The sequence below is a fragment of the Coffea arabica genome, chromosome 2c (assembly GCF_036785885.1).
Source record: "Coffea arabica cultivar ET-39 chromosome 2c, Coffea Arabica ET-39 HiFi, whole genome shotgun sequence".
In the NCBI taxonomy this organism is placed as follows: Eukaryota; Viridiplantae; Streptophyta; class Magnoliopsida; order Gentianales; family Rubiaceae; genus Coffea; species Coffea arabica.
Genome location: NC_092312.1, coordinates 52,144,044 through 52,171,234, shown reverse-complemented (window position 1 = coordinate 52,171,234; position 27,191 = coordinate 52,144,044). Strand labels below are relative to the sequence as shown.

The 27,191-nt window shown below is 44.4% G+C and overlaps 2 protein-coding genes across 2 annotated transcripts; both read right to left on the bottom strand.

Annotated features, from left to right (window-relative positions):
- Positions 1 to 243: 243 nt before the first annotated feature.
- On the bottom strand, positions 244 to 4,032 carry LOC113741269 (protein MAINTENANCE OF PSII UNDER HIGH LIGHT 1). Its single transcript, XM_027268768.2, has 3 exons — positions 3,728 to 4,032; positions 2,755 to 2,889; positions 244 to 793 (listed from the first exon to the last, which is right to left on the bottom strand). Exons 1-3 carry the CDS (start codon positions 3,902 to 3,904, stop codon positions 428 to 430), a joined length of 678 nt encoding a protein of 225 aa, XP_027124569.1. The 5' UTR covers positions 3,905 to 4,032; the 3' UTR covers positions 244 to 427.
- Positions 4,033 to 20,778: 16,746 nt separating this feature from the next.
- LOC140035692 (uncharacterized) lies at positions 20,779 to 22,803 on the bottom strand. Its single transcript, XM_072077020.1, has one exon. It carries the CDS (start codon positions 22,801 to 22,803, stop codon positions 20,779 to 20,781), a length of 2,025 nt encoding a protein of 674 aa, XP_071933121.1.
- Between the last annotated feature and the right edge of the window lie 4,388 nt (positions 22,804 to 27,191).

Here is a 27,191-nt window from a genome sequence, read left to right as displayed (position 1 = left end):
TAAGAGGGCAGATTCGCGATGATTAAAATGTAGTTCAAATATTTGAAAAAAGAAGGTTAATTAAAGAAAGCATATAAATTCAAGGGATAGTAATAATTATTAGTTTGTACATTTATATGATAGTTGGGTGTGAATTAGGTGTGATTACTATGTACGTTGGCATCTGTTAGAAAAACACTTCAATTTTAGCTATCTTCTTTTGTCCCATAAAATTTCAAGTGTGAGGAAAATGAACTCAAAAGATGGAGAGAACCAATATAATCATAAATGCTTGATGAAAACTATACCTTTTCTCCATCAGTAGCATGAAAATTTAACTACATGCTTCTCTTGAAAAAAGAATTTGTTTAATGTTACAGGAAGCTACATATTCGTAAAGTATACAAGTAAAAATTTGGCTTGACTTTCATATTCTAGAAAATCAAGCCTAAGAGATGTTGGAACTTGATATGGAAGTGTCCTGCAGAAATTCCGATAGAACCCGAACTTGGGGAACTTCAATGTTGGAGCTTTCTGATTGCAACGAAGTGGACATTACTGTCACGAGGGGAGCCGCAGCTTCCATGATTTCGGTTGGCTTGAACTTGTTGATATAGTAACTAAGTGATGGTCCAGAGTATTCCACTGTCTGGATTGGAGGAGGGCTCTTGCCAACTTGAAGGAGTATTGCGGATGCAGCAGCAATGGAGATCAAAGCAAGGCCACCTGCAACTAGTATAGTATTTTCTGATCCATCAGCAGAGGAACCTGCAGTTCCTGAACTAATTGCACTTTCTGCCACATAAACTGCAGGCTGTGAAAATTAGTAGACTTTAGGTCAAAAAGGCCAAGTAGAAAAAAAGCCATCCACATTATCTGAAAGGGCTTAAGAGTACCAAAGTAAAAAAATAAAATAAATGAATAAAAAGGGGTCTGTGTAGAAGATTGAAATTGCTAAGGGAATTACAAAATGCATGCATAGTGGATGGGAGAAGTGTCATTATACAATGCATTTGTCAATGACCTCTCTCAAGCTTGTGATTTGAGCTACTAGCAAGGATCTGAAATAAAGAATGACTATTCCACCTCATGAAAGTGAACCAGCACCAAAGGTATATGGGAAAAGACGGGTATATTTGTTAATCCAGAAAGGTAGGGATAAACTCTATTGAACTAATGTTAATTGAAATACCTTTTACTTGGTAGCATAGATATTATCAAGAATATAACTGAATGAATGTATGTGAAGTCCTAAAAAGCACCTTCTAAGATGAAGCAAATGAGTCAACAGACATCGTCGTGAAGTTCACCAGGTAATGTAGTTGCTTAAATTGTGTTTCCTACTTTTATCAACTACAAATTCTTAACATTTCTCATCTTTAACTACATTGATCTTAACATTTCTCATCTTTAATTATAATGAACTAGAGTTTAGTCTTAGAGGATCAAAAGCATAACAACTCTTTGCCTTGGAAAAGATTTTCAGAGAATATTAAGTACTGAAGTTCTGATAAAAACATACAAATCCTCTATTACTTCGGATAACAATCCATAACTCACTTTTACAGTGTACAGCTTCTTCTATATGCAAAATTCATGTTTGCAGTGGCAAGGACTGTACAGCACACATGCTTTAGAGATCGAATATAAGTTGTTTTCAGATAAACATCAGAGTATAGAACAAAGAATTGTTAATACCAAAGGAAATTGTGACCATTTCAGCTCCTGAGGCTATATGCCTTAGACATGCTTGACATCCTACAGCTTTTGCAGCTTGGTCATCACAAGGAACGGACTAAAGCTACTTAAGCAAGCTGACACATGATTTTACATCTTCACTTAAAATATTGCAGATCACAAATAGTGTTATCAGAAAACAAAAGGACCAGGGTATTTGTAATAGCATAGTCAAAAAATGTCCAGAGCATGGATGCTGTACGGTATGGTGCCAAAATGTTGTCTTACGATGTCATGCATTGATTGGACTGAAACCTATGAATCTCAAAAAGAACTATAAGTTACTCAGACTAAATAAAAACATCCCGGGTCAATGTAATCCAAGAACTAACACCACTTTTACTCAACAGCAAACATCTTGTAGCAGAATAGACACACATATATGCAGACATCAATTAAAAAGCAGAATCACTTTATAAGCTCCTATCTAGGGTCACAAAAGAAATCCAAGTCAATACATCCTTCCATCATCTGTGCTGGTAGCACAGAAGAATATAGTGATATAAGCTTCAGAGATCTCTTGAAGAATATAGTTCGTACTAGGTCATTATGACATCATATCCTGCCCACAGCTTTCATACACGGAATCAGCTTATCTTTGCACCATCAAATTTCAGTTTGAAAAGAAACCATGAAAGGAATGAAAATATACTTGATTAGCTCTTAAAATTTTTTCAAAAACCTGGTATTCTACTTAGTCAGTTATCATCATCATAATCCTATTGTACTTAATTTCTTCTATCCAGCAGTTTTTATTCAAAGAAAAGAAATCTATCTCATGAGACTAAACTTCGATGATCAAATGAAACTGCAGTCTCACAACAATACCGATTCTGTAACATACACAAGCTCTCTCACTAACTAATCCTATAAAGAAGGAAAAGAGAATTTGAATGTTTATCCGATCCTTCGTCTGTATTACTAAATGCTAACATATTAGCAGCTGTATCTTCGGCTTCTAAAATCCATATTACAAAAGATTACGCTGTCAATCAGAGAGAATAGCATGTTCTGTGCAATTTTGAAGTTACTTATTACCTCAACAGAGTATATATTTTTCTGGCCAGCAGTATCCTTCTCCACATATCCAGTCCATCCCTGAGTACGAGGTGGAAATGTACCAACCACTTTAGTTTTTTCACCTGCTAACCACTCCACACTGACCTTCCCAACCTGTTTCACAATAACCAAACAGTAGAAATTCTCATCTTAAGCATAAGAAACATCGTTAACTTTAATTAACTTCGCACAGAATCAGGGTGTCAGTTCCTATATCTTTCACAGAATGTTCCTCCATCCTACTGTCAGTGTTCCCCCCGTCATTTTTTGGTCAAAGGAATTTTTTTTAACCAATAAATTATGGTATTGATTAATTTAGCATTGCTGAAATATGTTTGCAGAGGATAAGAGTTCTCATTGAGACACACTACATACAAATTTAAATTTCTAAAAAATGTTTAAGATAAAGTAACATTAAGGCTCAGAAGTAGGCAAGTGTGTGCGAAATCCAGGAAGGTGACAAAGTAAACAGAATGGAAGAGAGTATGATTATGTACTATTAGAGGATGAAACCATGTATCACCTAAATGTAACGATTTTCTACCCACAATTTGTTCATAAACATGCAGTATAATAGACTACTAGTACAATATAGCAATCCTGAAGCTAAATATGATAAAGCAGCTTAATCTATTTCTTTTACCCAAGAAGATAATGTCATTTTCTAAGTAAAAAACCCTGGCCATGCTTTAACCTTTGTCCAAATAATACCATATATCGCACTCCCAAATTCATATCTATGGCTCTCCCATGTCAATAAATCAACAGATAAACAAATAAATTAAACCAATTACCACCTTGTACCTTGAAAACCCCAGTTTTTAACAGGGAACAAAAAACGAAATCAGTTGTTTTTTTTTTTTCCTGAAATCAAGACAAACAACAAAGGAGAATTCCATAACTGAAGCAGGAACAAAACCCAGCCAAAAAAAAAAACAAAAGTAGAATTCACCTCCTTATCCGGGGCACATTCTTCAGTGTTGCACTCAGAATCATCAGAAGCTCTGATTTTCAGAAAATTAATTTGCCTCTTCTTCTGCCCCTTATCGTAGCTGTTGAAGAACAATCTGCCGCTTGATGGGGTTGTGATAGTGCGGCTGTTTGCCGATAAGGCAGCTGTGGCAGCCATTGATTGTTATACACACCTGACAATTACAATCAGAATACTGTCAGTATTCAGTTCTCTTGCAGCCGCAACTAAAAGCAGTGGTGCTATGCTTTTCTCGCCTTAGTTTCTGTGATTTTTTGCCACCCAAAAAACGTTAAGTGTATATATATAGATATATGTATGTTGGAGAAGCAGAGTAGCCAATGGTGAAGATACAGAGAGAGACAATGAGGGGCGGATATTTGATGGCTTTGTTTGTATTGCTGCGTTTTGGTTTGTTGTTGACTCGAATGGCCTTTGGGTTGGTTACGTTATCAGAACTAGGCTGCAAACGAGCCCAATTGAATCGACTTTTGATCTAATCGAATCGAATCTTGATTTAATTTTAGTGAACTCAAACTCGAGTTCGAACTCGACGAGTCGATAATTTAAAGTTCGAACTCGAACTCGAAAAATATAAAAAATAATTATTTTATTTTTTAAAAAATAAATAAAATAATATTTTTTCTTAATAAATAATGAAATATTCATGATATATAGTAATTTTACTATTAAAATAAGAAAATAAAAAATATATATACTTAAAATAAAAAAAAATATATACTTAAAATAAAAAAATAAAAAATGTGTATATATATATACTCGAGCTCGCGACGAGTTTAATATCTTGAACTCAAGTTCGAGCTCGAGTCGAGTTTGACTCGAGTCGCTTGTGAGCGGTTTAATTCATTTGCAACCTTGACCAGACCATATCTTTTTATCTCACGGGTGATATTGGATGGGCAGCGTAAACAACGGCCATTTTTTCTTTTAACCATTTTTTTTAGTGTAAGTGAAATGTTTTAAATTTAAATTCAAAATCAATTACTTACATTTCCTTTCTCATATAATACAACTTATCTCTCTCTCTCTCTCTCTCTCTCTCTCTCTCAGTGTAAACAACAGCTTTATAATAAAGTTAGCTGCAAGTGAATTTTTTTTTAATGAAAATATAAAGAAAAACTATACGGGTAACACATGAAATATGAATCACACCCTATAACTCGAGCAATATCAGGTGTAACTACACAAGACAATTCACAACAAAAATCAATCAATCTCTAGTATGGCTGCTAGAAATTCGAACTGCTCACGAACACTCATGAGTACCTTGGTCAACGGTTCACCTCAAACTCGATTTTGACCGAATTCGAGTTGAACTCGAGTGGCATGTTTATAAATTTGAGTCAAGCGAGAGTTCTAAAGAAGTAACTCAAGTGCTCGATGAGTTTATTCAAGTAATTAGGTTTGTTAATCTAAATAAGTTATTTATATCAATTAAGTTAGTACATCAATTAGTCAATTAGTATCAATTAATGATTAACATCAATTAGGGATTTACATTGTATAAACTAGTTAGATTCATTGTATCAGTTGTTTACATTCACTTTGTACAAGAGCATGGCCTTGTAAATAAACATAAGAAATACATTTCATTTTCCCAAATATCAATTTCTCTAGAGCACTGCTGATTGATTCTTGGAAAAGGATCTAGAATAATTTTGTTCATAAATTTTTCTTTTCTCAAAACTTTAGGAATGTTCCTTCCTAATCGTTCATCTCAAGTCCCTTTTATTTTTTCCACCGTTAATAGCCAACCGTCTAATGGCTTAGTGATCCGTTAGTTTTTGCTCCAAACATTACAACTCTGCTTTGGATCTCTCCTAGCCTAGCTCTTCTTGTTGCTTTAGTTCGTGACTTGTTTATCCCTTTGTTGTTGCACTTCGTGTCTTTGGCCCACATTCGCTTTGCTGATTCATGTGCAACTTCGACTTCCAGCCACAACCTACTCCAAACCTATGTGTGCTGACATATGCTACTGCATCTGCTATCATAGTTCAATCAGATTTGGTTTATTTCATCTGGTTCAATCAGGTTTTCATTTCTTTGTCTAGTTCAACTACTGTTACTGAAGAAGCACGGAACTTCCCCGGGATGTAGGAGAGCTGACCTGATCAGCTTGGGGTGCTGATGGCAGAGCTGGTCCTAAGCCTGCAAAACAAACAAGGATAAACTAACAGAGGGGGCCCGAGGGTTGTCCCCGAGGGCACTCCGACGGTCAAGTTAGTTCTCCGGTGAGTAGGATTCACGGGAAGTAGTAACAACCGGGAGTAATTTGCCTATAGTGAGCGTGTTGTTTGCGTACCTTGTCAGAGTGGTGGAAGTTACCATTTATACTTGTTCAGAGAGTCCGACCTCCGCACGGTGCGGGACTTGCCCGGCATAGCTCCCAATCCCGATCCACGGGGGATCTCCTCCGACCTTTCCGGAGTCCTTTCCCAGAGCCCTTTGGAGCCCTAGCAGTAAAGCGGCCCGGGGCAATTGTCAAAGGGCTGAAGGCCGGGGGCCCAGCTCGGCCAGAGCTGGGCTGCCACGTGGCCGGACCCAGAACAGGGCCTCTGCACTAGCCCCCTAGATTAAGTAGGGTTGTCAAGCAGACCTAATCTAACCCTGCCACGTGGGAGGCCAGCGCCGCGCACTACTCCTCCAACATTACCTCTGGTACAGTACTGTCACAGGGGCTCTGCGCCCGCGTCCTTTCAGTTGTCACACCTTCTCGATTTTCGTTCCGGAATTAAATGCGTTCACATGGGGGTCGGTTCAAATTCATGCAACCGTTTTCCCCCCATTCCCTTCCTTATAAATAGGGGTCCCCGGATTTCCCCCAACTCCATTTGCCATTTCTTCTTCCCCTTGCGTATTTTGCACTCCCATTTTCCCTGTGCATTCGCCTTTTCATTTTCCAGCAACTTCCGGCGCCCCACACCCAGATTCCGGCGAGCTTTCCATCAATCTTCTGTGTCAACATCACCAGTAAGTTCCCCTTTTGCAGTTTCTCTCCCTTTTTACAGTGTCTCCTCCACCCTTTGCTACTCCTCACCTTTTATGTTGGGTCACCCCGGCGACGCTCCCCCTGTGCCCAGAATCATCATATTGTCCTCGCCTTCTCCCTCGTCTTCATCACCACCTTCTCCCCCTCCCCTTTCCTCTTCTTCTGTTTCTAGCTCCCGTTCCCACACTCCAGAACTGCTTGAGCCCACTGACACCATGAGCTCCCCGTCTGCGCGCTCCCCATCAGCTCATTCCCCTTCAACCCGGGAACTGGAGGAGGCGGCCGAGCTCGACGCCTACCTCGGGCGGTCCTCCACTATTTCCCCTAGGTCTCCCCATGGCTCTCCTGGCGGGGCCCAGGAGGAAGTTGGGGCGGACAGGGATTCTTCCGAGGGGACCCCTGACAACCCGCAGGGGGACGCCCCTGAATTCGACTTCGGCCACCCCGACCGCGAGAAGGTCACCCTCTCACCTGAGGCGGCGGCCGACCTGGTCAGGACCTACTCCATTCCCCAGGCCTTCAAGCCAAGGGCTGCCGGGCCCGGCGACCGAGCCTGCCGACCCCCCTGGCTTCGTAGCCATATACAAGGAGCAGTTGATCGGAGGGCTCCGCCTTCTGGTTACTCCAGCCCTGGCCGAGGTTCTGAACTACTTCGGGCTCAGGATCACCCAAGCCCACCCCAACTCGATCAGGATCGTCATAGGATTCCTGATCTACTGCCAGATCTGCTCCATTCCTTACTCCCTCTCGCTCTTCCGAGCTGCCTTCGTCCTCAAGGCATCCTTCCCCGGGTGGTACTACTTCAGTCGCCGGGCCGGGGACCAGAGCCGGGGGGACAAGGGCTGCCAGGACTTGTTCTACAAATTCCCCTCCTCCGTCAAGAAGTGGAAAGGGGACTTCTTCTTTATAAAATCCATCAGCCTTGACGCCACCGCCTGGAGGGTCGGGGCGGTCAAGCTCGACCCCTACCCTAAGGACCTGGACTATGAAACCCTCTCCCAGCTGCTGAACTCCAGGGTGAAGCTTACTGCCACCAAGTTCTCCAGTGAGCAGATCTCTGCCGCCGGACTGACGGGGACATTGTCCGGGTCCTCTGGCAAGGTGGAGGTCTCCCCTGTCAACCTCGACGCCTGTAACGCTGGCCCTAACCCTGTAGCCCATTGCATGTATAAGTATACTTACTTACCGTCCTGCTCCGACTGACCTGGTTATTCTTTTGCAGTGAGGAAGCTGTCCAAGCTGCTGGGTGCGCCCACTGAGGAGGCCACCTCCACCTCTCCCCCAGAAACCGCCCAGGGGGCTTCCGCGGCCTCCCAGGGCCCAGGGGGCGGCTCAGCCCCCCAGACGGAGGCGCCGCAGCCATCTCCCTCCAAGCAGGCCGCCAACCAGAAGAAGGCGGCGGGGCAGAAGAGAGGCAGGGCTGAGGAGCCCTCCCAGGTCGGGCAAAAGAGGCCCGCGCTGGCCGTTCCCCCGCCGCTCCCCCTGGTGTCATCGGGGGGCCCAGTCCACGTAGGCGTTGGCTCCGCTGAGGAGCATGCTCTGGAGTCCCCTCCTCCCACCTTGTGGCACTTCCGCCACATCCTCCCCCAGAAGCCGGGCCAAGCCCCCACTATGCACAATCCCCGCCACTTCTGCCCCTCCTGGAAGCTCTCCATCAACGACCGGGTCCAATTCCCTGAGGCAGCTCGGGAGCTGATGGTGGACTCGGTCCTCCCGCGGGACAGGAGGTGGATGGAGCTCGCCGACCCAGCCGAGCTCCAGGACATGTACTTCACCTCCCAGGCCCAAGTAAGTTTTCTGCCCCTGAGATGATTTTGCCCCCGTGTCTCGGTTAGGTAATTTGACATGCTGACCCGTTCCCCCATCCCCTTCAAGCCAACGCCGCTGGTGTCGCCTTGGCGACCCGCTTCTCCGAGCTGTCTCCCGACCTGGAGAAATTGCGGAAGAAGAACCTGGAGGCGGAGAAGAAGCTGTCTCAGGCCATCAAGGAGGCAAGCTCCCTCAGGGCCAAACTGGACAAGGCCGAGAAGGAGTTGGACGCTGCTCAGGTCCAGCTCGCCTCCACCAAGTCGGAGCTCGACCAGGAGAAGGCCGGTGTGGCCAAGCTGAAGGAGGAGCACGCCATCGAGCTCTCCGGCACCGTCAGCCGGGAGCGGAAGAGGACTGTTCGGGAGTTCCTTACTTCCGAGCAGTTTGAGGCGGACATCGCTCACCTCAACCTGTCCATCCTCCAGGTCGGCTGCACCGGGGCCCTGGACCAGTGAAGAAGCTCAATCCTCCCGGCCTCGACTTGGCGAGATTCAAAGACTACAATCCTGCGGCCGAGGCTAGGCTAGACTGGCTCTTCGACGGGTACCGCAAGGGGCACTCCCTGAAGGAGCTGGCAGGCCGGATTGACACCGGGGCCGTGCTGGAGGAGGTCCCCTTGGAGGAGGGCGGGTCTCCTGGCCGAGCTGCCGGGAAGGAGCCAGTGGTTTAGGGCGGTGGCCACTCCAGAGACCCTTTCTGCCTTCTTATAAGGATGTGACCATGCTCCAGTTGAAAATGCTCTTGGAGGTCCATTCAAGACAGAAGGGCTCCCCTGCTCCCGGGCTCCTGAATAGCCTTCACCATACGCCTCTCAACATGCTTAAGATGTACTTTCAGCTCCGGCTCCGGACGAGCCACCAGCAGGTAGAGCAGACATCGAAGGAGATCGCCAACTCGAAAATTTTGCGGTAGATAGGCAGGGCGCTTTGTAATAGATAGGCGGCTCAGGAACTCTGTGAGCCTTGTAATAGATAGGCTTTGGATGCATATATAAAACTTGAGACTTATTTTGCATTTCTTGCTTGCTCCCCATTCTGTCGTGCCAACCTCTAGGGGTCGAGTATCAGCTTCCATCCAAGTTCTCAATCACGCCGACCTCCGGGGCCGGGCCTTGACATGGGATCCTTGGAATATTTAAGCCATGCCGACCTCTTGGGGCCGAGCATGTCAACGTCGAACTCCTTTCCGCCGACCTCCTGGGCCAAGCGCGGAGTTTCCAGAACCCAGAACCCTTCCAAGTTTCCTCGTTTTTCCTCGATCCTGCCGACCTCGTGGGCCGAACACTATACCTTGATCGTGCCGACCTCCTGGGTCGAGCACCAACTTAGAAGCCTTGGAATATTTAACCCATGCCGACCTATAGGGGTCGAGCAGGTTGGGCGTCGAACTCCTCCTTCGCCGACCTCCTGGGTCGAACGCGGAATTCCTAGAATCCTCCAAGTTTCCTCGATCCTGCCGACCTCCTGGGACGAGCGCTTCACACTCGGCTGAGTACTTAACCATTGAGTGCGTTCGCGCCGACCTCCTGGGCCGAACGCTTCACACTTGGCCGCTTAGTACCCCTAGCCCCCCACTAGGACATTGAGCGAGGGAACGCTAAGTGTGCTAGTGTGAGGTGCAGACTTGTAAAAAATGTTACAATGAAACAAGTACAAGTGAAATTGAAATTGTAAAGTCGGGCTTTTATTGATTGAGAAAACAAAAATTCTAATTCCAGAGCACAGACAACTGGGATTTCTAGGCTATCCTATGCTAAAAACAGTCGCAGATTGGAGAAGTGCCAAGTACGGTGTACCTCGGATCCATTCATGCTGGCGAGCTTGCAGTAACCAACTCGGCTCACCTCAAGGACCTTGTAGGGGCCCTCCCAGTTTGGGTTGAGCTTGTTGGAGCTGTGAGCTTGACTGATCGAGTTCTTTCTTAGGACGAGGTCTCCGGGCAAGTACTGTATAGTCCTCACTTTGGCGTTGTGATAGCGGGCGAGCTGGCTTTTATACTTAGCCATTCGAACAGCCGCTTCCTCACGCCTGACTTCGAGCATATCCAAGTTGCACCTGAGCTCTTCCTCGTTGGAGGTTGCCACGAAGTTCTGTGTTCTGGGTGAGGGAAGACCGACCTCCGCGGGTACCACCGCCTCTACTCCATAAGTTAGGGAGAACGGGGTCTCTTGGGTTGCCATCCGGGGCGTAGTGCGGTAAGCCCAGAGGACACTGGGGAGCTCATCCAGCCAGTTCGATTGGGCGGACTCCAGTCTAGTCTTCAACCCTTGCAGGACAGTTCGGTTAGCGTTCTCCACCTGACCATTGGCCTGAGGGTGACCAACCGACGTGAAGTGTTGGTTGATTCCGAGCTCGGCGCACCAACTGCGGAAAGGGTTCTCGGCGAACTGGCGGCCGTTGTCGGATATCAGGACATGCGGAATCCCAAACCGGCAAACTATGCTCTTCCAGAAGAATTTCTGAATTGCCTTCCCCGAGATAGAGACCAGGGGCTCCGCTTCCACCCACTTAGTGAAGTAGTCTATTGCCACCACAAGGTGTTCATATCTTCCCGGGGCTCGGGGGAAGGGACTCAGGAGGTCTATCCCCCATTGAGCGAAGGGCCAAGGACTGTGGATGGGGACCATCTCCTGAACTGGCTGATGGCGCAGCGAGGCGTGCACCTGGCAAGCTCTGCATTTCTGGACCAGATCTGCTGCGTCTCGGAAGACAGAGGGCCAGTAATAGCCCAGAAGGAGACACTTTTTAGCCAACACCCGAGACCCCACATGCGCCGCACATATTCCTTCATGGACCTCGCGCAGGACATAATCACCTTCCTCGGGAGTCACGCACTTTAGCAAGGGGGACAAGTACGACCTCCTATAGAGGGTTCCCCCGGCATAGGCGTATTTGGCAGCTCGGAGCTGGATTCGGCGGGCCTCTGCTTTGTTTCCGGGGAGGGCACCCGAGCTGAGGAAGTCTACGAGGGGCGTCATCCAGGTGGCCGAGCTGTCTATAGCCAGGACCTGGACCTGATCGATACTCTTTTGTTTTACCACCTCCACCAAGACCTCTTTGCTCAGATGGGCAAAAGAGGAGGACGCCAGTTTTGAGAGGGCATCTGCCCGCTTGTTCTGAGACCTCGGCACCCGCTCGATTTCAAAGGTTCCGAACAAGGCCACCGCCTCTCTTACCTTGGCCAGGTATTTTTTCATGACCTCGTCCTTGGCTTCGTACTCCCCGCGGATCTGGAGGACGACGAGCTGAGAGTCACTCCGGACTCTGATCGTGGTGATTCCCATCTGGTGGGCTATCCGCAACCCCGTCAACAGGGCCTCGTACTCCGCCTCGTTATTGGACGCAGGGAAGTCGAACCTAAGCGCATAGGTCAGTTCTTCCCCGGTGGGCGAGGTGAGCAGCAGGCCAGCTCCGCTCCCTTCCTTGCTCGAGGCGCCATCCACGAACAGCACCCATGGCTCCTCGGCCGGGGTGTCCGTGGGGGTCGGGGCTAATTCGGCCAGGTTTAAGTTAGCCCCCTCTGCAAGGAAGTTTGCCAAGGCCTGGGCCTTGATTGCGGTGCGAGGCCGATAACTAAGGTCATGCTCGGCCAGGTCGACGGCCCACTTGGTCATCCTGCCCGAGACCTCGGGTTTGGTGAGTATCTGACGCAAGGGCTGGTCGGTCAGGACTACAATGCTGTGAGCCTGGAAGTAAGGGCGGAGCTTGCGTGCCGCATGTACCAAGGCAAGGACCAGCTTCTCGGCTGGCGAGTATCGTGTCTCTGGCCCCTGTAGAGCTCGGCTTACGTAATACACCGGCCTCTGAGCCCCCCCGTCTTCCCGCACCAAGACCGCACTGACGGCCTCGTTGCAAGCGGACAGGTATAGGAATAGGGTCTCCCCCGACTCTGGGGCGGTCAGAGTTGGTAGCTCGGCCAAGTAGGTTTTTAGGTCGGTGAAGGCCTTCTGGCACTCCTCAGTCCAGTGGAAGTCCTTCGGCGCTTTCAGTATTCGGAAGAAGGGCAGCCCCCGGACCGCGGAGCGCGAGAGGAACCTATTCAGGGCGGCCATCCTTCCTGTTAGCCGTTGGACTTCCTTCACGCTCCTCGGAGGGGCCATGTCCATGATGGCCTGGAGTTTATCCGGGTTGGCCCGGATTCTCTCTCGGGATACCAGGAAACCGAGAAACCTTCCCGACTTGACCCCAAAGGTGCATTTCTTCGGATTCAGGCGCATCCGGCTCTCCAAGAGGATGTTCAAGATCTCCTTAAGGTCGGGTATGAGTCGCTGGTCCGTCCGGCTTTTGACGATCATGTCGTCCACATAGACCTCCATGTTTCTGCCGATCTGGCCTTGGAATAGCTTGTTGACCAGGCGCTGGTAAGTGGCCCCCGCGTTCTTGAGTCCGAATGGCATGGTCCTGTAGCAGTAGGTCCCTTCGTCGGTGATGAAGGAGGTCTTATCCCGGTCCTCCTCAGCCATCTCTATCTGGTGGTATCCCTTAAAAGCATCCAGGAAGCATAAAACATCAAAACCCACAGTAGAGTCTACTAACCTGTCGATTCTAGGCAGGGGAAAGCAGTCATTCGGGCAGGCTTTGTTAAGGTCCGTGAAGTCTACGCACATCCTCCAGGTCTGGTCCTCCTTCTTGACTAGGACCGGATTGGCCAACCAGGTCGGGTAGTAGACCTCCAGGATGATCTTGGACTCCAACAACTTGCCGACCTCCGCCTTGATCACCTCGTTCCTCTCAGGGGGGAAACTCCTTTTCTTCTGCTTCACCGGCTTGAAGTGAGGGTCGACGTCAAGGTGGTAGACTGCCAGGTCCGTTGGGATCCCAGGCATGTCATCCACCGACCAAGCGAAGACCTGGGAGTACTCTCTTAGCAGAGCTTTCAGGTCCTCCTTCTCCTTGGCGGGCAACAAGGCTCCGATGCGGAGAACCTGGTTGGGCCAATCCTCCCTTAGGGGGAACTCCTCAATCTCATCTTGGGTGCCCAGCTGTTGGGCCTCATCCCCCGGGATGTAGGGCTCCAAACAGGTCGTCTGGGCGACCACCTTTTCCTGCCCTCGGAGTGTGGCCAGGTAGCAAGCCCTGGCTACCTCTGGATCGCCGTGCACCTCGGCTATCCCTCCCGAGGTCGGGAACTTGACGCTGAGGTGGTAGGTGGAGGGAATAGCTCGGAGGGCGTTCAAAGCAGGCCTTCCCAGGAACACATTGTACGGGGACGACTGCTTGACCACCACGAAGTTAACGGGAACGGTCCGATACTTGGGAGCCTGTCCTACTGTGACCATCAGGGTGATCATCCCTTCCGAGCTGATGGGTGGTCCTGTGAAGCCTACCAGAGGTGTCCTGACCGGGGTCAGCTGGTCATCCCTTAATCCGAGCTCCTTGAACACCCGATAGAACATAATGTCAACCGCGCTACCCTAGTCGACATACACCTTCTTTACCCGGTAGTTGTTGGTGACAATATCTATCACGATGGTTTCGTGGTTCCCGGAGGCCAGGGGGACCGCATCCCTTGGTCCGAAGGTAATCTCCTCGTCCATGCGCAAGCGCTTCAAGGAGTCGTCCCCTTCGGGGGTGGTCGCTTGTTCTTCCGAGCTGCATGACTGTCCTCCCCCGTGGGGCCTCCGGCAATGGTGTTTATCACCCCCGCCAGGTTTTGGGTGTCCTGGTCGGGAGAGTGGCCCCGAGGAGCGTCGCGCCGCTCAGGGCGGTCGCGTCGCCGTCCCTCGTGCCTATCCCCGTAGTGGTTGCGCCCCAGCTCCTGACCTGGTCGGCGTACGAACCGCCCTAAAAAGTCGCGCTGGATCAGGTCTTCTATCTCCTTACGCAGGGCCTAGCATCCCTCCGTGTCGTGTCCGACGTTGCGGTGGAAGGCGCAGTACCGATCCTGGTTCTTTTATTCCAGGGCGTCCCCATCTTGGGCGGCCGATCTCCCAGCCCTTCCGCCTCCATCACAGCCAAGATCTGAGCCCTCGGCCGTGTTAGAGGGGTGTAGGTCTTCTCTGGGAGTGGCGGCGGAGCAGGGGCCTTCTCCTTTGAGAGCCGGTCGAAGACGTTTTTCTTGGATGGGACGTCCTTGCCCTCTGAGGGGTTAGTCCGACCTCTCCGATCTCCGAGCTCCCGATCGGATTCTTTCTTTAGGCGACCTGCCTCCTCCGCATTAGCAGCCTCGTGCGCCCTGCGAAGGAGCTCCTCCAGATCTACGGGGGGTTTCTTGGCCAGGTCGTAGAAAAACTCCTCCATCCTGAGCCCGTTCGTGAAGGCGGCCATCACCACTTTTTCGTCCCTGTCCCTGACCTGAAAGCTCTCCGCATTGAAGCGGGTCATGAAATTCCTCAGTGACTCGTCGGGCCTTTGCCTAATGGACATCAGGTGGGTTGCGTTCCTCGCGTAGACCTTCGAGGAGATGAACTGGGCTGCAAACTGCCGGGCCAGCTCGGGAAAGCTCCGTATAGACCCCGATTTCAACCCCTGGAACCAGAGCCGCGCCTTCTCCTTTAGGAACATGGGGAAGGTCTTGCAGCGGACCTCATCCGCGGCGGTTTGCAGGCGCATGTGCGTCAAGAAGACCGAGAGGTGGTCCTCCGGGTCTGTAGAGGCATCGTACATCTCGATGCTCGGAATCTTAAACCTCCGGGGTAACGGGTAGTCCTCTATTTCCCGGGTAAAGGGCGAGGTGGCGTAGTTGTCCTCGTATGGCTGGGGCCTAAGGATCTGTTCAAGCTCATCCCGGGCAGGGTCCGAATGAAGGTGGTTGCGAGGTCGGCTCCTGGCAGACCTGTCTGGGGAGCGCGCACGAGACCGTTCCTCGCAGGCCTCCCCAGCGAGGGACCCCTCGGCTTGCTCCCCGTGGACCTGTGCCGGGAGTACCTTTCGCTGTCTCCGACTTCCGAGGCTCGCGGGCGGGGAGGAGTCCGTGGCCGTTTCCTCCTAGGGGGCTGGTCTCGTGACTCATCCTCCGAAGGATCAGGGGGTGACTCCTTCTCCTTCCCCTTGGGCCCGGAGGTCTGGGCACCCTCAGCCCCCTCTCCCTCCTTCGCCTGCCGGATTATATCCTCCAGCATGGGGAGATTTTCCGTCACGAACTGGAAAATCTGCTGCCTGCGCTCCCCTGAAAGGGCTGAGCCCCCGGCGCCCCGAGACGCCTCAGCCTCCTTTCGCTGGGATCCCTCACCGCCTCCAGGGCCGGCGCTGTCTACCGCTCACTTGGATCGCGTCTTTGCCATCAACACAACTGCACTTACCTCTCGTTCCCACAGACGGCGCCAACTGAAGAAGCACGGAACTTCCCCGGGATGTAGGAGAGCTGACCTGATCAGCTCGGGGTGCTGATGGCAGAGCTGGTCCTAAACCTGCAAAACAAACAAGGATAAACTAACAGAGGGGGCCCGAGGGTTGTCCTCGAGGGCACTCTGACGGTCAAGTTAGTTCTCCGGTGAGTAGGATTCACGGGAAGTAGTAACAACCGGGAGTAATTTGCCTATAGTGAGCGTGTTGTTTGCGTACCTTGTCAGAGTGGTGGAAGTTACCATTTATACTTGTTCAGAGAGTCCGACCTCCGCACGGTGCGGGACTTGCCCGGCATAGCTCCCAATCCCGATCCACGGGGGATCTCCTCCGACCTTTCCGGAGTCCTTTCCCAGAGCCCTTTGGAGCCCTAGCAGTAAAGCGGCCCAGGGCAATTGTCAAAGGGCTGAAGGCCGGGGCCCAGCTCGGCCAGAGCTGGGCTACCACGTGGCCGGGCCCAGAACAGGGCCTCTGCAGTTACTTTGATATTTTTTTCATAATTTAGACCGGTTCCTATGATTTTTGGACCTTCTCAATCCAATTTTGGCATCAATTTTCTCTTTTTTTTGGCCTCTATAGTACTATACTATTATTTGTTCATCACCTTGAGTATATTTTTAGTTGTTCGTTATCTCCTATGGTGCAAGCTAAAGTTTCTTATTCTATTCGCATTGTTCTTGAAGGCATTAGCTCTTCTCATTCTAAAATTTTCTTTGTGGATATAAACTTTCCTATTGATGAAAAATCTTATGACAAAGTCAATATGCGTTTTGAAGAATGGGATAATGATAATCATAAAATTATCACTTGGATCATAAACACTTCTGCGCCTACAATCAGTCGCCTCTTCAAATATTTTGATAGTCCTAAGGGAGTTTGAGACATTTTGGCAGACCGCCATATTGCTATAAATCTTTCTCACCAGTATCAACTTTCTCTTCGGTTGCATGTTATGAAACAACTAGGAGGTATAACCGTGGCGTTCTGTGGTGGAGTAACCAGCATGCATGCCCATTTAGACGGGATTAAGAAGGACTTATATAGATGGTGATGGTGTGGTTGGATTAAATATTAAGAGTACAACATATCTTAAAGTCGATTACTGTAAGAAAGTAAAAAGAGGACAGCTGTAAAATATCTAAATTTCCAAGGACATCTATTATTTGAAACATAAAGAAACTGGAGTAAAAAAAATGTAACAGGACAGGTTTAATTAAAGTTCCAAAAAAAAAGCTCATAAATTGAAACTATTATATTTGCACGATATATACCAATTGGGACATTTGATGGAGCCCATTACGAGTTGAAAAAATTTTTATTCCATTAATAAAATCTAAGCTTAGGAATAGCAATGAGTCAAGTCGAGTTCGAATATTGTGATTTTGCAAGTATGCAAATAGAAGAGATAAACTATGAGAGAGAGTGTGTGTGAATGTGTTGTACACCGTGCAAAGATGGGCAAACAACCAATAGTGAGAGACAGAATATGAGAACCCGTATATTTTCTCATTTTCTAGGTTTTATTCTATTTAATGGCATGTTGTTCTGCATTTTCTTTATTAGGAAAATTTTCTAGATAATATTTATGAGTAAATATAGTTTTTAGATGATTTTCCTAGTATCGGATCGTTTTTGAGAAATTAAGAGCTTATACCGGACGTGGGACCCGCTAGTGCGAAAAGTTCGGAAAAATTCGGCCACTTAGGTTAAGTTTTGGATATTGGGTTTAATTTACTGGATATTATGAGATAATTAGAGGTTACCAAATGGATTGGTGTGAGAGGAACAAAGAGATGACCATACATTGACTAAAAGTGACAAGTGTCACTTGGAGGTTAATTTTACCTTTTTGACTACTATTCATCCTTTTACCATTTGACTAAATAAAAAAAAATTGATTAAAATCACTTCATTTCCAAGCTTATTGTGGCCGGCTCTCTCCAAGCAAAAGAAAGGAAAAGCTCTCCAAGTTCTTGCTTCAATCTTGTTCAAATCCAACAAACCAACCATTTAATCTTGCTTTTGTTCCATAAAAACCCTTAAGTGAGTGATTGTGAGGTGATTAGTGGAGAGGTTTGGAGGATTAAAGTGCTAAGTTGCTCTTTTCTTGAGTTGTTAAGGTAAGGGACCTTTCCTCCTTCTCAATAATGTTTAATTAATAACTTATATGAGATGAATTGATGGATTTAGGTGCTATTTTGTGACTTTTGGTTGAAATAGGTGAATTTTCCTATTTATTCATAATTTTTCTGTTTTCATATGATTAATGTTGTGTGGCCATGTATGATGGTTGGAAATGATATTGAAGGAAGTTAGAAGGTGTAAAGTGTGGTTAATTGCAGAAAATTTCTGCTTTGGAAAGAAATTTTGAAAGTTAGGGTTTCATTTCCCCTCATTCTGCCCAGTACTGTTCCTCATCGTTAGATGCCGAATTAGCTTTGGGTTAAAACATGAAAGTTGTAGAGGATGGTATTTTATAGTTTCCTACAAAATTTCAGACCAATCTGAGTAGCGTAGCTTATGAAAAGACCAAAATACCCCTGCTACCCTGTTTCTACCCGAACATGCTAATTCGTTTCTATAATTGGTTGATTTGATTGGGAATACTACTGATTTGGTTATTGATGTCTTCTTAAGAAATATAGCCTGGTATCTTAGCTTTCGGATGGCTTTGGAATCACTTGATTTGGACTGTGGTAGCCTGAGTTGTGGTTATTTAACCAGAATGCGGTTTGTTAACTTGTTTATGCGGTTCTGGTTTAGTATACTGAACTTTTGACCTAGTTGCACTACAAACTGGACTGAGTGGCCTTCTTCAACATTGTAGCCCTTTCTGTTAGCTTCGAAACGGTATATATTACACCTCCATCTGATAACCGTAGTACCGGTGGTGCCAAAACCGGTAAACGATGTCAAAAAAACTGTTTTTAGAGTTAGAGCTTAACTTCATTTCCGGATTTTCCCTAGCTTACTTTAGTACTTAGACATTCTAATGGAGCCTTATTTTGGTAGTATGTGGAATTGGTTTATGACTTGTAATCGAGTCTTATTGTGCTTATTTGAATGTTTTAGGACATGACGGTGGTTCAAGACGCTTTTTGGGCGGAGGTATATGAAATATCATTTGCTTGCTTGGTGAGTGTACTACTCACTTGTTTCCTACTATGTGGCTTTGCTACACTTGACATCGATGATTTGATGGCTTAATTGCATTGTTGAACTTGATTGAGAGGAGGGTGTACTTGATCACTCTCACCCTTTTATCGTATATGACTGTTTACTGTATAATTGAGTGATACATGCAAATATTTGATTTGGTGTCGTTTGGACGAGTATCCAACGGCCATTACTGTTACTACTGAACTTAACCCCGTTGGTAGTCAATTGAATCGAGCCGGCGACGGCTTGGTTGTGAAAATTGACGAGCCACGGGGACTGTTATAAGGAATCATTGAGTATGAGACTCTTGGTTCCGGTATACTCGAGTATTGCCAAATTTTTACTGTTTGGAGTTTGGGTCCGGTAGGGGTATGTTGGGTGGATGGAATGGAAGTAAAGTGGAGCCTACGGTTGGTTACTCTTAAACGTTGACGGAGGGTCAATGAGGTCTGATCAAGAATGTAAACGAGGAAAGGGGGCTCTTGAGAGCCGTTCGTATCCTTTTACCAATTTTATTAAAGTGTGTTTTTGGTTTATTTCTTCCTAGAGGAATTGGAATGATATGCTATATGCTTATTTGAACCTTGTTGCTTGAATGATAGTATCTCACTGAGCGTAAGCTCACTCTATTCCTTTTGTTTTCCTTACAGGAATTTGAGTACTTTTGGAAAGGCTATGCCTATGGATTGCCGAGTTGAGCTTATGTACATATATATTTTGAATAGGTCCTTTTGGGGCAAAACCCTAAACGCATTTTAATCCAACCCATTCGATTAGTTGAGATTTGCAAACCGTACATGTATAAACTTATGGGATAACTTTTGTATGCTATTTTGGTCTGTAAATGCTACATTTCTAGGTGTATATGTTTGATTGATGTTCGGCTCCGATTTTCATTTTTTTTATTTTGGAAATTTTGACTTGTTTAAGCGTGCTTGTATGTCCGGAACGTTTTAGATCGCTTCAAACTGTCCCGTTAGTCCTGGCGAGAGTTGGGCAGGCAGTCCATTAACCCCTTTGGTTCGCCTCAGGGGAAGGTGGGGCTGCCACACAGAAAGAGATAGAACATACACAATTTGTCCCTCTCTCTCTCTCTCACACACACTCTATCTGTCTCTCTCTTTCATACACAAACAAATGTATACCTTTTTTGGTCAACAGTTACAATTGCAATACTAACACCTAGGGAGCTAAACAAATCCTTTGGCAAGTATTTCATAAAATGCAGGAGAAGAACTTCAGTTTCAGACTTCTAAGTGATTACAATGTCAAAGTAATAAAATCTTTAAGGATGGCCCTCTTCTCGTCATTGTAGTGAAGCACCAACTCCAGCCAAAACAGTACCATGCTGCAAAAAACAAACTAAGACTAAGTGAATCAAAATGGGAGGGAAAAACAAACTAATAAAAAGATATGTGAACAGGAGAATTAAAGGAAAGCAAGAAAGTTCAGTCATAAAAGGTTTTCAAAGAAAAGAGCAAGTTAATTAGCATACAACAATATAAGGTCTCCAGGAATGAGAGGTCGTGGTTTTTGGAGGCAATAAAGGACGAGAGTTTGTGCTCTTTGCTGATTGCAAACATCTGCCCGAGTGGAAACTCTTACAAGGAATAAACCTACAGCAGTATAAAAAGAAACAATATCATTAGCTTTAATGTACCAAGAAGGAGGTTCAGGGCTGTGTCTGTGTGTGTGTGTGTGCATGCGTGAGAGAGATCCTAGGAAGGAAAGGAAGATTTGCAAGCTTAGATAAGGATTTATGTTTTACAACTTCATTCTGCCACAACATTTTGTCTCATTTGAAAAACTCTAACAAACATCCTCATTTTAATATTCACACACCTCAAAATGTTTGATGCATAACCATCAGGGACCTTGACAGTTTTTAGCACATTACAAAAAATTTCTTTTTCATCTTTGCTCATTGTGAAGCATGCAGGTGGAAGAAACACTTTGTCACCCTTAGATTGTGGGTGAAGTGCCTTTCTTATCCCCATTTCTTTTAGATCATATCGAGCATTAATGTCATCATTTGTCTTGCCCATCCCCAACAGTGTCCACAAGAGATTCTCCAAGAAATTCTTCTCAATATGCATTATATCCAGATTATGTGGAAGCAAATTATCCACCCAATACGGTAACTGAAAGAATACATTCAATCTTTTCCAATTATACCTACATATGGGACTTTGTTCAAAGTCATTATTATCTTTAGTCCTCCTTTTCCTTTTCCTAGCTGAGGAAACTGGTTGATCCTTTCCAAATTCATTTCTAAAATCTCTTAGTTGTTCTAAAATCTCAAACCCATATAATCGAACAGGTCTAGAATGTTTCTCAATTGTCCCATCAAACTGCGCTCGATTTAGACGATAAGGATGATCAATAGCTAGAAATCGACGATGACCCAAATAGCAATGTTTTTTGCTATGCATCAACCATTGACTTCGAACATCTTTATTACAACAAGGGCATGCATACTTCCCTTTGGTACTCCAACCAGATAGATTTCCATAAGCTGGAAAATCATTGATAGTCCAAAGTAGTGCAGCACGTAAGTAAAACATTTGCTTACTAGCTGCATCATAAGTAGGCACCCCTGGATCCCAAAACTCATTCAATTCATCAATTACTGGTTGAAGATATATATGAATATCATTACCTGGAGCTTTAGGCCCATCAATTAGCAAACACAACATAAATGATGTTTGCTTCATGCACATCCATGAGGGTAAATTATATGGCACTAAAATCACTGGCCAGGTGCTGTATTTATTGTTCATTGCTTTGAATGGGTTAAATCCATCCGCTGCAAGTCCAACACGAACATTGCGAGGATCACTAGCAAAGCTTGGGTGCCGGTCATTAAAATGCTTCCAAGCTAAAGAGTCTGCCGGATGCCTCAATTTACCATCCTTGATGCGCTCCTCTTCATGCCATCTCATTAATGAAGCAGTCTTTGATGACATGAACAGCCTTTGGAGACGTGGTTTCAAAGGAAAATAGCGAACAAGCTTTGCTGGAACTTTGTTAGCTTGTTCACTTGAATCATCGGATTGTTTTACAATTTGCTTATACCTAGGAGTTCCACACTTTCTGCAAAAAGTTTCATGTTCTGTCTCCTTCCAATAAATCAAGCAATCATTGGGGCATGCATGAATTTTATGGTAGCTAAGACCCAAGTCTTTAACAATTTTCCAAGCATCACGATAAGAGCTTGGAAATAATTCATTCTCGGGAAAAACTTCCTTGAGAAGCTCCAGTAATATTGTCATTGAGTTGTTGCTCCATCGACAAAGAGACTTGACATGCAACAACTTGATGACAAATGATAGAAGAGTAAAATTTTTACATCCAGGGTATAACTCTGTTTCGGCATGCTTCAACAACTTAAAAAACTTATTAGTCTCTTCATCACAGGCTCCTCTAAGTTCTTCTAAATTTATGTTAGAATTCTCTTCAAGTGTTCTTCCAAGTGTTTCGTGTATCAATTCATTCATGTCATCATTTTCAATGCGCCTAAACACTCCATTGTTCATATTTTCTTGATTGAAGTCCCATGGATCTTCACCATGATAAATCCAATTTGTATAAGTGGTCAAAAACCCCTTCATTGTTACATGTGCACGCACAGTTTCTTCCTTTCTTCGTTCTGAGTTTTTACATCGCCTATATGGGCAATATATTCTACTCCCAACCTCCTTCTTTTTGTAGGCAAATTTAAGGAAGTAACTCAGACACTTTTCAAAGTACGGATTATTGACTCGGTCTTCAATAAAGATCCAAGACCTATCATCCATTCTACAAGAAACAAGATTGAGAAGGCAAGAAAAAGAGACCTTATAAACAGAATTGAAAATTAGCAAATTTATTAACATGCAAGAAAAATAAAAAATAAAGTGCAGCATGTGCATCCCAGTTTGCTATGCTCATAGTGAAATGCGATGTTAACAGTTAACCCAACTTCTCAATGCCAAAAGAATGTGGTGAATTTATGTCAATATGCAAACCAGTGTTCTGTTTGCAAGAAAAAGAAACATAGATAAATCAGGGGAGCTAGATTGTCTTACAAATTCCTAATTGCAACTTGGTAGAACATTTAATTGCTAGCAAGCTACAATTGCTAGGCAGATGATGGTTATGGGCAATTCAGATAGTTAGATTGCTGTTCAACTATGTACAAGAACTTATCTACTTTTATTTGTTCACCACTTATAATAATGGCATTTTCAAACCTCGTTATACTTTTCTGCAATTCAGGAAATATGATCTCTCCCAGCATCAAAAAATGAGATAATACACACTTAAAGACAAACACACATGCATAACTGAAGTAACTAAAAGACAATTTTAAGTCCAGTAATTGTCCTCTCAATAAAATCTATAATGACCACAGATATGGGTGCATCTGAGCAAGATATATTCATCGCATGAATCTTTTAAAAGTTAAGGTCACAGATAAAGTCTTCAGATGAGAAAATACAGCCAAAGGATGAAACAACAAGGTTCCCTACTAGGGATACCAGCATTTCTCAATAGATAATAGGGGTCAGAAGTTATAGCCATCATAAAGTAAACAATCTGTGGATGTTAAACAGCAAGTCAAAATGCAGATGCCAACAATTAATGGCAAAAGAAAAACTGAAAAGTTAAATCATGTATCTATTAGAAGGGTCTGGATTTGTCAGATGCTAAACGTGATAAATAGTGGTAAAATGAGCTCACGGACATATAAACAAGGAAAACATATATTACCCATCAACTAGAATGAAGGATGCAGATTCATAATCCGCATTACATTAAATTACAAGAAACACTTACATGAACACAGCAATATCAACGAACAGGGGCTGTAGTGGGGTAGACTCTTCTAGTTGCCGCGAGACCTAATTTTTGAAGTCAATGACTCAAATGGTTGGGTCAATTTGTTCGAGCTTTCAGCTGTAGGAATTTCGACAACTGTGGTTGACAAAATTCAGAATCAACGGAGGACCAATTACTTTGCCCAATCAAATTAGGGTTTTGTGCCAAATCTTATTAACCGAAATTCAGAGAAGAGTGCAGGTCACAAAGACATACGAGGGAAAAAACATAGAAATCGAAAATCATATGGAAGAATTTTTACCTTTTTCTCTGTAATAGTGATGGCGTAAGAGCTTTTGATTTCTGCTATATTTGAAGCAGAGATGGTGAAAAAATTGACAAACTCTTATCCAAGCTGCGTACTGCAGTGGTTTTGGATGAGCGGAAGAATTCGGTCTATGTATCTGACCTATAACAGTTTGAAGAATTCGATCTTTGGAGAGTTAAGATCTGAATATTGTGAGGTGGGTAATATACGACGTACGGAGTTAAGATCTGAATATTGGTTCAAAAAAGGATGTTTTCTGTCTTTAGCAAGTCAAGGCTATCTTAAGCCAATCACAGAAAGTGATTACTATGTCCTCCTCACGTGGATAAATATACGACGTACGGAGTTGGGATTACGACACCGTTGTTTGGTTCAAAATGTATTTCGATTGGTCAGAATTTATTCTTCAGTCTTTAAGCATTACACGACCCGGAACAAAAGATCAAGAAAAAGACACTTAACCTTTCCAAGTGCCCTTTTATGGGTTTTATTAAAACTATGTCGTTTTTATGTAAAAATTAGAAACCGTTGTGAAATTTGCAGCACAAATTGAAATTTGCTGCTTATTTACCGCACTTTATCCTTGTGCCATAGCAAAAGCGTTGCAAAAAGCCCGTTTTCTTGTAGTGTATTTCACTTTTCTTGCACATGCTAAGCCCCAACTATATAAACAAAAGTCAATTGAACTCAATTTGAATATGTGCATGAACATGCATCAACAAATTGACATGCCATCAATGTCAGCAGCAAGATTGTACAGTGAAAAAGTAGTCGTGTACATTAAAAAAAATGCATAGGTTCCTCATTGAACCCAAAAGCCTCAAGTCCGAGTCTTAAAACATTCAAGCTTTATATATTGATGAAAGTCTGTGTGTACTAAATCATGAGAACAAGAATAATGGTGAATTAGAGGCACATCTCTATCTAGAGAGTTGCATTTTCTTTTCAATATCCTGCAGAAGTCTCCTAGAGTAGTTCAACATGCTTTGAAATGTTTTGATTGAACTATAAGAAACTCGCTCATCCAAGTCATGCAAAAATTTAGTAAAATTACTGGCAAAATGAAATTTCTGATGATATCTCAGAAAAACCAAGATGGTATCTGCCTCCATAAAGAACCTTCATCAGCAACTTAAATTGGAAATGGCAGTTTCTAACCATCCATCTGACATCCTTCAGCACGATAGTTTTTATAGCTGACAACTTGACCAGTAATAGAATACTCCGTTTCTTATTCAAGTCCACTAACACTAAATTCATCATCAGTTTATTTCTACATATATTGATGATAATCCACCTCGTCTGTGATATATCACCAGAGAGATAATGATTGAAAAAAAATCACTGCCAAAATGCCTAACATGATAAGTACTAGATATCCTCCTTATACGCGTTCATTGTCATTGAAATGAAATATGCTTTCCCATCGCACAGATAATAAAACTTTGATGTCTATAATCTACACAGAGAAAATAAGGGTAATGAATATTTTTACATAATCGATTGAAGATCTCTTATGTTGATTCGATCAGCAAATATGGCAAACGTTCAAGGATTGGCAGAACAATGAAGTCATGCAAAATAATCACATTGCCCAACAAGTAATGTAGAATACTGCCTTGGAATCTCATAGTCTTCTAAATCAAACAAACAAACCTCATAAGATACATGCTATTTTGTGCGTTCTAAGCCTCCATTATTTCAGATTTTCTATTTCATATTTTCAACCGCTCAAGCTTAGAAAAAATGAATAAAATCTATATGAGCCCATTTCCAACGAGACTTTGCAAACTCCTCCTTGGCCATAATGCATTAAGGAAATCTCAGAAAAGCTTGAAAATTAAACTCAACCCAAAAGAAAACTAAAGAGTTGAATTGCAGAGTAATCAAACAAACAAAAATAATTACCTGAAATAAATTACTAAACAAAGCTCACATGCTCAAACATGAAAATAAACTATACCCACAAAAAAAAATCTATCAAAATATGCCAAAAAACAACATAGATATGTGACATGTTATACTTTTTTAGAGTATTAAAGGTTTCTGCAGGGAGATTTCTTAAGGAGGAGAAGATGACCCTTGACATTGATATTGCTATTGATACTTTTCCCCCTTTTTCCTCTCAATTTTCTACTTTCTTTTACAAATTTGGCACATGGGTAAGTGGGATTTTCTTTATTTTTGCAGTAAATTTTGCCTAACCACAAACAAAATGCAAGAATACAGAAAATAGACTCACAAAAATCTGTAATATTCTTCACCAAAAACAATGTTCAGGTTGGCCATTTAAAGGTAAAAAAAGGAAGGAGAAAATCGCATCTAATAGTATGAAACCACAACAGACATGTGAAGATGAATCCTCCCAAATTTTATTAGAGGCATACGAGGCAACAACAAAATGTAATTACAACCTCCCACCCAAAAATTTAGCAGATAGGCCAACCCAAGCTAGAAATTTCCATCTTCAATGCTGTCAGCAACCCATTTGCCAAACCGGTAATTAGAAAAAAAAAAGAAACTCTAAAAAGTATTGATTAGGCCAACCTCAGGTAGTTTACTGTAGTTGAATAACGAAACGGGTCAAATGAAATGCCCGAATTGGCCGAAAAGACAATCCAAGATGTCTATCTTCTTTATTGACAAAAAGAAACAACATCAAAATTGACTTGCCACAAGAAGTTCAAAAAAAAAAAATTAAGATTTACCATTTGACATGTATTTCATCTAAGCAAGTAAAAAAATCAACAATAGACTAATCGGACAAAAAAAAGGAAAAAGCTTCATCGATTCCTCTTTCAAAGTCCTAATTGCAGCAACCACAACAACCACAAATTCATTCAGAACTGCTAAAGCCCAAAGCAAAATTAATAAATAAATCATAAACCCTTCAATCAAACCATCAAACTCCTAAACCCATCTCCAGAATGTCATCATTATTCCCTCCAACCTCCAACATAGCTTGTGAAATCAAAACAGGACAAACATTTCATTTCCTCCACAAAATTGTGGCAACAAAAGGACATCAACAAAAGGAGTCTTATGCTAACAACAAAA

Excerpts from the sequence above, each read along its gene's own strand:
- LOC113741269 (XM_027268768.2), bottom strand. The coding sequence starts at position 3,904 with ATGGCTGCCACAGCTGCCTTATCGGCAAACAGCCGCACTATCACAACC. Across the intron at positions 2,890-3,727 it reads AATGTGCCCCGGATAAGGAG|GTTGGGAAGGTCAGTGTGGA; the intron begins GTGAATTCTACT and ends ATTGTGAAACAG. Across the intron at positions 794-2,754 it reads AAAATATATACTCTGTTGAG|CCTGCAGTTTATGTGGCAGA; the intron begins GTAATAAGTAAC and ends TAATTTTCACAG.
- LOC140035692 (XM_072077020.1), bottom strand. The coding sequence starts at position 22,803 with ATGGATGATAGGTCTTGGATCTTTATTGAAGACCGAGTCAATAATCCG.